Source organism: Symphalangus syndactylus, chromosome 5 (genome assembly GCF_028878055.3).
Source record: "Symphalangus syndactylus isolate Jambi chromosome 5, NHGRI_mSymSyn1-v2.1_pri, whole genome shotgun sequence".
NCBI classification, from domain to species: Eukaryota; Metazoa; Chordata; class Mammalia; order Primates; family Hylobatidae; genus Symphalangus; species Symphalangus syndactylus.
Genome location: NC_072427.2, coordinates 134,886,940 through 134,900,421, shown reverse-complemented (window position 1 = coordinate 134,900,421; position 13,482 = coordinate 134,886,940). Strand labels below are relative to the sequence as shown.

The 13,482-nt window shown below is 35.0% G+C and overlaps 1 protein-coding gene across 1 annotated transcript; it reads left to right on the top strand.

The window, feature by feature from the left end:
* The first annotated feature begins 253 nt into the window (after nucleotides 1-253).
* Nucleotides 254-7,338, top strand: IAPP (islet amyloid polypeptide). Its single transcript, XM_055280425.2, has 3 exons — nucleotides 254-356; nucleotides 689-783; nucleotides 5,593-7,338. The coding sequence occupies exons 2-3, from the start codon at nucleotides 704-706 to the stop codon at nucleotides 5,780-5,782; spliced, it is 270 nt and encodes an 89-aa protein (XP_055136400.2). The 5' UTR covers nucleotides 254-356; nucleotides 689-703; the 3' UTR covers nucleotides 5,783-7,338.
* The last annotated feature ends 6,144 nt before the right edge of the window (nucleotides 7,339-13,482 follow it).

The window sequence follows — 13,482 nt, the reverse complement described above, 5'->3', positions numbered from 1 at the left end:
TGTCTTACAAAGATGGCAAATTCAAAATTTGCTGTGTATGACACGCCATTAACTGCACAAGGATACTCTGTATTTGCTACGTTAATATTTACTGATGAGTTAATGTAATGATGACCCATCTGCTTCTGCTGCCTGTGAGGTACTTTCTATCTATAGGGATGGAAATTAATGACAGAGGCTCTCTGAGCTGCCTGATGTCAGAGCTGAGAAAGGCGTGAGGGGTATATAAGAGCTAGATTACTAGTTAGCAAATGAGGGGGTAAATATTCCAGTGGATACAAGCCTGGGCTCTTTTCTTGAAGCTTTCTTTCTATCAAAGGCATTTGCTGATATTGCTGACATTGAAACATTAAAAGGTAAAGAATTTCCTATTTCTGGGAAAGTTTTATTTACTTAGAGAAATGCACACTTGGTGTTAACTTCACGGTTTATTTCAAAGAAAGGCTAAAGGGAGAATGTATTACAATATAAATGTTCAGATTGCTTAGAGAAGGAAATTGGGAAAGTAAAAATCTCGAAATTACTTGAAAAGTGGACAGTATTAAGGGACTATATCAATAAAAATTTTGATCCTTGTAAATTACGTTTTAAAAAGATGTTTCTTTTAAAAACTAGGCTCTAATTTAAAATTACATCAATTAGAACTGTAAGAAATCTCTCGATTTCAGTGCTGTATTATTCTTTGCAGAAAATTTGAGAAGCAATGTGCATCCTAAAGCTGCAAGTATTTCTCATCGTGCTCTCTGTTGCCTTAAACCATCTGAAAGCTACACCCATTGAAAGGTTGGTAACTTTAAAATCCTGTTTCTTTTGTAAAGTGTGGGAATATTAGAATTAAATACTGTCAAATAACTAACAGCCTTAGATTTCTGACTAGATCGTGCTTAAGAACAGTACCTTCAGCTATTCCACTGTTCCTTGAATTCTGTGTTCTTTGAAGAATAACACCAGTGGCAAATAAATATCTTTGATGGAACTTCTGACAGACAGGAATGGATAATTCCAGTTTTGTCAAGAAATATGCTCTTGCAACTTAGAGGGGCAAAGCCAGAACATGAAGCAGGAAAGAAATCAAAAAGTAGTAATTTCTCCTATATTAACCTGATACTGAAACAAACCAGAGAAACTTAACTAAAGCATATATTTTTATACCAAGTGGATTCTTTTTGTATATTTACTTAGATTTTTGTTTTCCTCAAATGTCTCTAGAAATGTTAAAAACTTTTACATCTTGTGGAAATGGAAATGTATAGAAATAATCAGGAGCAAATTAATGTTTTTAAGAATTGAAACCTAAAAGAACTAGTTAAAAAGCCGTTTGCTGTTGGGGGATTTATTCTATATTGTTAGCTAGCTATTCTGTGAGTGAAACAGATTTATAAAAAGTTATTCTTCATATTACTTCTAAGCTGCTATAAACTTAATACTTTTTAAAATTACTTTCAGTAGGTAGCATGTATGTCAGGATTTCCTAGGAAGGCTTATTATGGAAGGTTTCATGTCATTTAAATGGTAATTAATGAAATCTAAAAACTATGTCACTTAAAACTCTGAAGAGTAGTTACAATTTTCAAACTGAAACTTTAAAACTGTAACTTTCCATTTATTTAAAGTGTTATTAAGTTCAAATATGTGCATAAGTCATAAATAATATAGTGAGGATTTGTTTGTGCCTAAATCAGTTTTGCTCCATATAGTCTTATGGGACTGAACTTACACACTCTTTAACACCAAGAGAATTAAGTTTACCTTTGTAAAGAGTGTGCATTGTCATATTATAACTCTTCTCATTAGAATGATCGTCATCTTGTCTTTGTTTTCCTTCGAGGTAGTTTTTCTTGGAAGCCCGTAGCAATCTGCAAAGATTTCTACAGCACCTACCTGTAATAAATAGTAAGAATCATTATCAGATGCTTTTTGTCATTTCAAGAGTTATTTAGTTTACAGAGTGTTCTTCTCAGAACTGACTGTAATTTTCTATTTGCTTTTTCTTGGATAAAAATAACTTTTGAAATGACATAAAGTTTCTGTTAAGCAGAATATCTGAATGATGACAGGAAAATCAGTAGTATTTCCTAGTATATCTGTTTATATCTTGATACTTTCTTCCAATAGATATAGAAATTTACTAAGCACCTTTACCCTCTCTTTTTTTATTTTATTTTGAGACAGCGTCTCTCTCTCTCTCTCTCTCTCTCTCTGTCACCCAGGCTGCTGGAGCACAGTGGTACAATCATGGCTCACTGTAGCCTGGACCTTCTGGGCTCAGGTGATCCTCCCACCTCAGCCTCCCAAGTAGCTGGGACCACAGGCACCTGCCTCCACACCCAGCTAATTGTTTTATTTTTATTTTATAGGGAAAGGGTCTCCCCACGTTGCCCAGGCTGGTGTCAAACTCCTGGGCTCAAGCCTTCCTCCTGCCTCAGTCTTCCAAAGTTCTGGGATTATAAGAGTGAGCCACTGAACCCAGCCCATTATGTTTTTATAGATGTTTGTTTATTATGAAAGAAACTTCACTTAGAAATAGAGTAATATGTAATATAATATTACTTATTATAAAATTATTTTTATGTTAGTCTCACAATCTTTAACTTTGAATTATCAGAAATCTTGTAAAACATTCTTCAAATTGCTTTTTAATGTGTTGCCTGAAATGAGTATGTTTGAACATTTGTTAAAGGGAGTATGATTTATCATGCTGAGATGTTAAAATCATGTACTATTCTACATATCTCGCAGAAAGCTAGGAAAATCTATGTGGAAAATGTGTCAAATTTTAAACTCATTTTTAAAAATAAGACTAATATTATTCAATGTCATTTTCCTCATAAAATTTAATCATCTCATTTGAGATATTTTCAATTTGTAAATGTATGAAATAGGATAAAAGGATCACATACTTTCCCACCAACTTTTTTACACTCCCTTGAAAGCATCTGCCTATCAGGTAATCAAAGGATAGTTAAAAATATAATTACATAGATGCCAAGATGTAATCACTGGATCTGCCTGCAGGAGCTCACATGCTTCCACAGATGAATGTTAAGAGCTGAGAACAGGGACTCACTTTAAAGCCCTTTTGAAAACTCTGGAGAGACAATTTAAAAGAGAGGCAATTTAGAGTTATACTTTGGCTTATTGTCATCTCTGTTTAAACTCTCTTAAAGTCAAGAATTTCCATGTGTGTATGTGCCTGTAAGTGGTCAACAGCTTTAATGTTTGTTACTAGCTCGTATGTTACCTGTCCACGTAGTCAATGAGAAAAAAATGCCTGAAACCAGGGAGGTAATGCCTTTTATTAACCATTTCAGACATCTTTTTCCATCCTAAAGATTGCTTTAGATAGAATCTTATATATGCTGAATAGTATATTTAGATGAAAAGTATTTTTTAGAAAAGCAATTTCACAAATATGATGAAAATATAAATGCTTTTACCATTTCTTCTAAGTGGAATGATGACCCATCTAGCTAACTCAAATAAGGTAACATTTTATTTAGAACAATTTTAAATTATATTATTGACCTTCCAACCAATTATCAAAATACCGCTCAGCATTTAGCATATAAAGTATTTCACACTCTGCTTCAGTGATATGCTAATCATATCTTGGAACAGATATTACCTTTGAACCTTCTTAATTTGACCCATAATTTTCCTTTATTACTTTTTTTGAGATGTTTGGGCCAAATTCCCATTTTTACTGTTTTTCAAGAAAAGTTAGTATTTTAGAATTCAATGCAAATGTATGAAATTACTAATTCAAACCTTAAAGCATTAAATCACTCTTTTGAAATGTACATTGGTCATATTTACAGTACCTTCAAAAATAAATAATTGAACAGATAGTGTGAATGAGATTGATATAGATTAAATAATTAGATCCCAAAGTGGTTTCCTTTGCCCAGATAATTTGTTCAAAAATTTGTCAGCATACACTCACATTCAACACGCATCCAGTTCACCTAATGCTGTAAGAAGTTTTCTGTACTTAGGAGGAAATATGGGAGTAAAATTTAAAAAACAAACAGTTTCACATAAGATTATTAAATATTTACTCTTAGGCTATCTCTACTTAGAGACAGAGATAATTAAATACTCCCCACACAAGGTAAACACAATGAGATAAATCCATTGCATTTGAGTCCCAGATTATGCATATCCACTGGCTCCTGGACATGGAGTTTTTAGCCCTATAACTATTTCACTTTCCATTTACCCTAAGTTTCACCAATATTTTGATTTCTATGGAGCCGAAAACTAAGACATTTCTGTAACTTTCCTAATAATCAGCAAAGAGGGAGCAATGTTATTATTCTGCATCCATTTCCAATATTGTTTTGAAAGCACATTGAAACAAAAGACTGTCAAAAAAATGGAGTTGGTATACAAATAAATGTTTCAAATAAAAACGTAAGTTAAAATTAAATGAATTATTTAATGTGTGGTTATGATTTCTGAGTTTATAAGTATTATTATGCACTTCCTCCAGGTGGCTAGAAAAATGTGATGAATATTAATACCATTGACATAAAAAGTCTTTTGGTTTTAACATTTAACATAGTCTTATCATTAAAATCTTGAAGGTATGAGATCCAAGCAGGAAAATGTATTTATGCTAAAAGTAATAAAACTCTCACATTGCAATAGACTACTTGAGCAGGCGATAGATTTGATTCTTTTTGAGACTTTATGATATTCTCTTTTTTTGACGTACTTTTTATGACATTCTTTTTTATTTTATTAAATTTCATTTTATTGTGGTAAGAACGAAGCATGATATCTACCCTTTTAACAAATTTTTAAGCATGGAATACATTATTCTGGATTATGTGCAAGATATTGGGCAGCAGATCTCTAGAGCTTAGTCATCTTGCTTGACTGAAGCTTTACGCCCAATGGTTAGTAACTCCTTATTTCCCCGTCTCCTTTGCCCCTGATAACCACCATTCCATTCTTTAATTCATGAATTTGACGATTTTAAATACTTCATATACATAGAACCAAGTGGTATTTATCTTTCTATGACTAGCTTCTTTCACTCAACCTAATGTCCTCAAGGTTAATCCATGTGTTGCATATTGCAGAATTCCCTTATGACATTTCTTGCATAACACTCCTGATTCAATTATCTCAAGGAACTTAAAGATTAAGTAATTATTGCTTTATTCTTATTGGAAAGATGTAGAAAGAATCATTTTTAAATTTCTTCATATTTCAGATTACATATAAATTTTACATTCTAAATTCTTTTTATATATTAAAAAAATTCTTCAAGATTTTTAAAAATGTAAGACAAAGACACTGTTATTTTGATTACACGTAATGTATTCTGAATTTCCAAAGGAAGACTTTTAACTGAGAAGTGCAACATTGACTGTAATGAAAGATGTTATATGATTTTCAATTGTCATTTCAAGGTGTTAAAAAAAAAAACCTCAGTCATCTAGGTGTTTGCAAACCAAAACACTGAGTTACTTAAGTGAAAATTGTTTCTTTGGTTTTCATCAATACAAGGTATTTGATGTCACGTTACTGGATCCAACTAAAATTCTAAGGCTCTAACTTTTCACGTTTGTTCCATGTTACCAGTCATCAGGTGGAAAAGCGGAAATGCAACACTGCCACGTGTGCAACGCAGCGCCTGGCAAATTTTTTAGTTCGTTCCAGCAACAACTTTGGTGCCATTCTCCCATCTACCAACGTGGGATCCAATACATATGGCAAGAGGAATGCAGTAGAGGTTTTAAAGAGAGAGCCACTGAATTACTTGCCCCTTTAGAGGACAATGTAACTCTATAGTTATTGTTTTATGTTCTAGTGATTTCCTGTATAATTTAACAGTGCCCTTTTCATCTCCAGTGTGAATATATGGTCTGTGTATCCGATGTTTGTTGCTAGGACATATACCTTCTCAAAAGATTGTTTTATATGTAGTACTAACAAAGGTCCCATAATAAAAAGATAGTATCTTTTAAAATGAAATGTTTTTGCTATAGATTTTTATTTTAAAACATAAACAAGTCATTTCGGGACCTATATCTCAGTGGCACAGGTTTAAGAACAAAGGAGAAAACGGTAGTTTGAACCTCAGTAAATTGTAAACAACTAATAATAAAGTTATTCTTGACACTAGAAAATCAGTAATTGGACCGGGCGCGGTGGCTCACGCCTGTAATCCCAACACTTAGGGAGGCCGAGGCGGGCAGATCACGAGGTCAGGAGTTTGAGACCAGCCTGACCAACATGGTGAAACCTTGTCTCTACTAAAAATACAAAAATTAGCCAGGGGTGGTGGCATATGCCTGTAATCCCAGCTACTCGGGAGGCTGAGGCAGGAAAATCGCTTGAACCCAGGAGGCAGAGGTTGCCGTGAGTCGAGATTGCGCCACTGCACTCCAGCCTGGGTGGCAAAGCAAGACTCCATCTCAAAAAAAAGAAAGAAAATTAGTAATTGTAAGTACCCCTGATAAGCAAGTTAGTAACTGTCAGTACCCCTGTTAAGCAATTCCTTTTTGCAGTAGACTTCTGAAATGATAGGATGCTGTTTTAAAAACAAAGAAATAAAATCCTGCTCCTGACTCAGTCAAAATATTTTTTAAAGTCTATTGTTTCTTGTGCTTGCTGGTACTAAGAGGCTATTTAAAAATATAAAACCGCTTTGTATCCATGGGGGTTTCATTGTGTGTTAGCAGCAGTGAGCTTCTGTTAAATGTATACGCCCTTTATTCCGTTTAAGTGGCTTTCAGCAAACCTCAGTCATATTCTTATGCAGGGTATTGCAAAACAACTTCTGTTCTATTAATTGTGTCTTCAATTAAAAGACCACAGACTTCTGGAAACTCTTTACTATATAAGAATTATTTCCTTTGTTTAACATATTGGACATTTCTGGCCGAGGTTATGTGTATGATACACGTTTTTTGATAGCAGCTGCAATGTTGGACAGAAGATGAAGTGCTTTGCTTTGAGTCAGATTCTTATGAATAGCTGCTTTTCCCTGACTTTGAGTTAGGTAGCTTTGGAAGTAGCATTAATTCAGATAAACTGCCATCATGCTGCGTTATGCCATTTCTAAAGACACTCAACTTGTACTTTTTAAAAAAATAGAAAAAATAAGCATTTCAATCTAAGTGGAAATTTGACTCATTGACTTACATTTCTACGTTAAAATTTCCCTTTATAAAGTGTGCCTTAGGTTACCAAATTATAGAGGCTTTTGTTGGTGGTGGTAAGTGGTAGTGGTAGTGAGTGTATACAGGCAGGGAAATATATTTATAATAAATTCTATATCATGAATTACATATTGAAATAAATAGGTGAATATATAAATTTATATTTGTGATGCTCAATTGTTGGTCCTTCTTTCAAAGTGGACTCAAACCTAACATTTCAAATTGACTTAGGTACAATTAAATTATAATCTCTCAAACTTATTTGAAAAATTTCCCACAATAGTCTACAGTTTTATTGCACATCACACCTATATATGATATAAATATGTATAACAAAATATGTAATTTATAATATGTCAATTTATAATATCAACATTATATTTAGGTTTATAAATATTACATATATGGATTTGTTATTTAACATTATAATTTATTTCAACTCCCCCATCTCTCTTTCTAGTGTTAACAAAATTTTAATGAGTGCATATGATGTTCAAGGACATTGCCTATGGTAGCATACAATTCCCAGGAATTAAACAAGAAGAATTATGAATAGTAACCCAACAACCTCTGGTGCTAGGGATTAAAACATAGTTAGAGTGACTCTATAACACAAAGATTATTATATGGATACAGCAGACATTAATTGTAGATTTTACTCTGAAGTTTATTCATTCAATTTCTTATGAAAGTGAAACATTTAAACAAATTCATCATTATTTCCTTAGGTTGGTATTTGCAGCTCAGTAAGGAATCAAATACGTAAAGATTGAGAATACCTTACTGCCAGGGAGCTTACTGAGTGTATTCTCTGGTTTCTCACAACTACTTTGTGAAAAAAATAATGAGAATAACTAAATTACTGTAATTGGAGGTACCAACAGGAAAATTTTGGTGACTACGTTTATCTTAACCTTTCTCATTGTGTCTAGTACATGAAATCATAGGTACCCTTGAGTAACCTGAGTGAGTTAGGCTTCCAAGTGCTAGAATGAGTAGCTAGGCAACCATGAGCAGGGAAGAGAGGGCCCCCCCAACCCAACCCACACCCCCATGCCTCCACTCCCCTAGCCCCCCGACCAAGAATTATCAGGCAACTATCAGCTGATGGTCAGGTGGTTGTTAAATTGTCTCTCTAAAATAATAACTGGTCATAGCCAGCACCAGGGAAAGGTAGACTCCCAATAGGTAGGAAACACCTGAAACTGATGATCAGCAGCTTCCAGATAAGATCTCAGAAGTTGGGTGAGTGGGCTTAAGTATGTACACTAACAGACAAAATGACGGAGTTTAACTGGTATATGATCCCAAAAATAAATGCAACAAAAACAAAAATAAATAAATGGATTGTAATTAAACTAAAAAGCTTCTGCACAGCAGGAGATATAATAAACAGAGTAAACAGACAACCCACAGAATTGGAGAAAATATTTGCAAACTACACGTCCGATAAAGAACTTGTATCCAGAATCTAAAAGGAACTCAAACAAATCACCAAGAAAAAAATAAATAATCCCATTGAGAAGTGGGCAAAGGACATAAATAGATATTTACTTAAAAGAAGATATACAAATGGCCAACAAACATGAAAAAAATGCTCAACATCACTAATCATCAGGCAAATGCAAATCAAAACCACAATGAGATACCACCACCTTACTCCTGCAAGAATGTCCATTATTAAAAAGTCAAAAAACAGGATGGGTGTGCTGGCTCACAGCTGTGATCCTGGCACTTTGGGAGGCTGAGGCAGGCGGATCATGAGGTCAGGAGATGGAGACCATTCTGGCCAACATGGTGAAATCCCGTCTCTACTAAAATACAAAAAATTAGCTGGGCATGGTGGCGTGTGCCTGTAGTCCCAGCTACTTGGGAGGCTGAGGCAAGAGAATCGCTTGAACCCGGGAGGCAGAGGTTGCAGTGAGCCAAGATCACGCCACTGCCCTCCAGCCTGGCTACAGAGCGAGACTCCGTCTCAAAAAGAAAAAAGTAGAAAAACAATAGATATTGGTGTAAATGTGGGGAAAAAGGAATCCTTACATAATGCTAGTGAGAATGTAAATCAGTACAACCTCTATGGAAAAGAATATGGAGATTCCTTAAAGAACTAGAAGTACATCTACCATTTGATACAGTAATCCCAGTATTGAGTATCTAACCAAAGGAAAATAAGTCATTATATGAAAAACACACTTGCACACATATGTTTATAGCAGTACAATTCAAAGCTCCAAAGGTGTGAAGCCAACCTAAGTGCCCATCAACTAATGAGTGGATAAAGAAGATACGGTATTTACCCACTATGGGATACTACTCAGCCGTTAAAAGGAACGAAATAATGTCTTTTGCAGCAACTTGGATGGAGCTGGAGACCATTATTCTAAGCGAAGTAACACAGGAGTGGAAAACTGAAAACTGTATGTTCTTACTTACAAGGGGCAGCTAAGCTATGAGTTATGCAAAGGCACACAGAATGATATAATGGACTTTAGAGATTCAGAAGGGGGAGGGTGAGAGGGGGCCAGGAATAAAGAACTATCAATCAGATATAATGTACGCTTCCTGGGTGACAGGTACACTAAAATGTTAGAATTCACCACTGTAAAATTCATCAGTGTAACCAAAAACCACTTGTACCCCAAAAGCTATTGAAATTAAGAAATGATAATAAATTTTTAAGAAAGAAAATGGCTGGTGCGGTGGTTCACACCTGTAATCCCAGCGCTTTGGGAGGCCAAGGTGAGTGGATCACGAGGTCAGTTCAAGACAAGCCTGGACAACATGGTGAAACCCCGTCTCTACAAAAATACAAAAATTAGCTGGGCATGATGGCGGAAGCCTCTAATCCCAGATACTTGGGAGGCTGAGATGGGAGAGTTGCTTGAACCTGGGAGGCAGAGGTTGCAGTGAGCCAAGATCATACCACTACGCTCCAGCCTGGGCGACAGAAGAAACTCCGTCTCAAAAAAAAAAGAAAAAAGAAAGAAAGAAAATGAGCTGACTTATCTAAGATCACATAGTTAGGATGGATTCAGGACTGAAACTCAGGTATATTGACTCTGAAGTCCAGACAATTTCTCTACATCATGTCCAAATAAAAATATTTTTCTTTTACTCCCACTTTGCACTGTTTTATTAAATGTCAGACCATGCCAAATCAATTTGTCTTGAAACTGGACACACAGGTCAGGCAAAAGAAGAATGGGACTAAAATAGTTATTCACCTTGTCTGATATTGAGAGTAACAATATTTACCCTACCCATTATGAGATACTTTTGCTTTGTTTTATTTTGTTTTTTAAGGTTTTAACTGGAAGAAAGTTAAAAAAAATTCAATACACTTATTAAATATTTCCAACACTGAAAGATTGCTGGTAGCACATCTTTTTTTTCTTCCAAAATCCAAATGGGATTGTCCTATTTTCTTTGTTCTGTATACAACTAAGAAAATTTTCTTTTATGGTTCAGTAAAACCTTTGCCGACTAAATAGACCCACATCCTATAGCTGATCCCTTAACGTCCTCCCCATGGAACTTTGGTCCGTATTTTCATCTGCCTCATTACTGCTTCCCTTGTGCATTAACCATCCCATACCCCACACTCACCTGCCTCCACGTTCTTGCTTATACAACTTGCTCCCTTGAAATATCCTTTCCTCACCTCTGGGATCTACACTGTACCCGGGTTCTGCTCAAAGACCACACTGTCCATGGAGCCTACCATGATTCTTTCCATCATACATAGATAAGAGTCCTACACAGATAAGAGTCTATATAAATACAGGTTCTGAATTTACATAGACATTCTTTCAGTCACCGAACATGTTTAGTGAGCTTATTTTTATATTTGATATGATATTAGTGGTTGGGATTTTGAGAACACCTAGAAGAAGTTCACAGGTTCTACCTTACTTTTTGGTTATGTATGCACAAGTGTTATTTCCCCATCCAGCCTGTAAACTAACTGAGATCAAGGATGTATGAGTCATCTCTGTAATCCCCACAACATTTAAGCCCATTACGTGCCTGTAACATGCACAATACATATTGGTTAAATACATTTACTCTAGGAATAATGAAAAAACAAATTATTTTAATATAAATTTATAATTCAATACAGTGTGATTAAGTTGATAGAGTGTGGCATCTTATACTCCCTTTGTAAAACAGGGATAGTAATATCTACCTTGTATAGTTTTCTTGAAGATTAGAAATAAAATATGCAAAGTATCTGGTATATCTTTAATGTCCAATCAGTGATAACTGAATTAATAATGATAACTACACAGACCAAAGAACAGTATGGTATTACAGTGGGTACTTTTTAAATTCATCTTATTAAGAATTTTAAAAGAGACAGAGAAGAAAATAAAAGTCTGTCACAAAAGCGGGTACAAAACAATGCAGAGAAAGTTTCAAAGATGAACAAAAAGGGAAATAGAATAATGAAATTAATCTACCCAAATCCTAAATAAGATTTGCATAAGTAGATACCTTCCCTGCTCCAATAACAAAATGACACAAAGAAACTTGTATTGCACAACCACATCTAGAATTACAAAATGTTTAAAGAACCATAAAGATACTGGTTCCTTCCATTTCCCCTGGGAGCTTTAATTCCACCCTATTCTTCCTTCCAACTTCCATGAAGAGGAAACCCCTGTCACAATATACAGGAGGATCCTGACCCTGGACAATGAATCTAAAAATCTTTAGAAGGACTTCAGGGGAGTTTCATGCTCCACCAACTTCCTATTTCGTTCAGCACATTTTTGTTGAATACCTACTACCTACTAAACATTGGAGATACAAAGGGAGACAAAAATAATCCCTGAGATTAAGTAAACAGTTTATGGTGGTGGTGGGGTCAGGCAGTAAGAATTTACAATAAAGTGGGATAAGTCTAAATTTAGAGGATGATAAGGTGCTATAGGAACACACAGAGAGGACATCTAGCTGTCTTGAGGAAGTTAGATAAAGTATCTTAAAGGGGAAGCAACGGCTTGATGAAACCAAAGGTCGATGAGTTAGCTAGGGAAAAGTAGTTGGGAAAAAGATATGTGCAAATGCTCAGAAAGAAAATGGCATATCCTGGGATCTGGAAGTGTAGTGTGGCCTGAATGGAACACAGTGTGAGTGAGATAATGTGAAAATAAGCTGAAGCAAGATTAGATCTAAACGGGCTTAAGGAATGTATTTCCTCCCCCTAGAAATGAATGCTTTGTTTGGTTGCTATACTAGTAACAGGAATTAGACACGTTTATTAAACCGCTTACCATTTAACTTGGTAAATCAAAGAACAATGATTTTTACAGGTGTCAGTAAATACTTGTAATTAGATACGTGGTAGGCTTTCCTGTTAATATATAATGGTTGTTCTCAGTGTTTAAAGAATTAAAGGGACTCGGGTAATTACCAGTTTTAGAGTGAGCCATTTGAGAGCTAATACCTTACCATTACAAAACAACTCCTAAGGAAATTTATATGAGACAGCAAAGGTAATAGTAAATAGTAAAATAATATGAATAGTGAATAATATAGTAAAAACAGTTAAAAATAATTGAGCAATTTCTTAAAAACAATTGACCACGAAAAAAATTCACAGTAAAACCGAGACTGAGAATATTTCATTCAACCCTCACACATGCTGCTATTGATTGGAAATGTAAGAAATGTTCATTTGTTTTGACAAAATGGAAAGCAACTGTACATTACTACTGGAAACTTTAGCTGAGGTCAAAGTTGTAAATGAAAAGGATAATTTTTTAGAGAACAATTTAGTAGTATTGTTTTGCCTTGTCGTGAAGAATTTTTGTGCTTCCACAAACAAAAATCTTGGATTATTAGGTGAACGGTGGCAATCAAGTGGTTTTCAGAAGACTCAAGTTTCTTCATCTACAAAAATGACAGGAGTGGGGTCAGGATGTTCTCGAAGGCTCCTTCTACCAATAAGAGCATAAGATCTGCGCCTCTAATTTCTCGCAGAAACAAATAATGAGAACTTCACACCAATTCATTTATTATATGACTGTTTTGTCCCGTGAGAGCACTGGTCTATCTTTAGATATGTAATTTATCAAACTTCTTTGGGCAACCCATCATCTCTACTTTTTTATTTTTAATTTTTTGGTCTTCTCTTTGTCAAATTTTCATGGAATAACTACATTCAGGTGTAGTAATAGTAACGCAAAGCTCTGACCACGAGACAAGTCGTTGTTTCCGAAACGCAGCTGGCAGCAGGTACTCGAGATGACTAGCGTGAGCTCCCGAGCACCTGTAGGTCGGATTCTCTGGATAAGGCACCGGA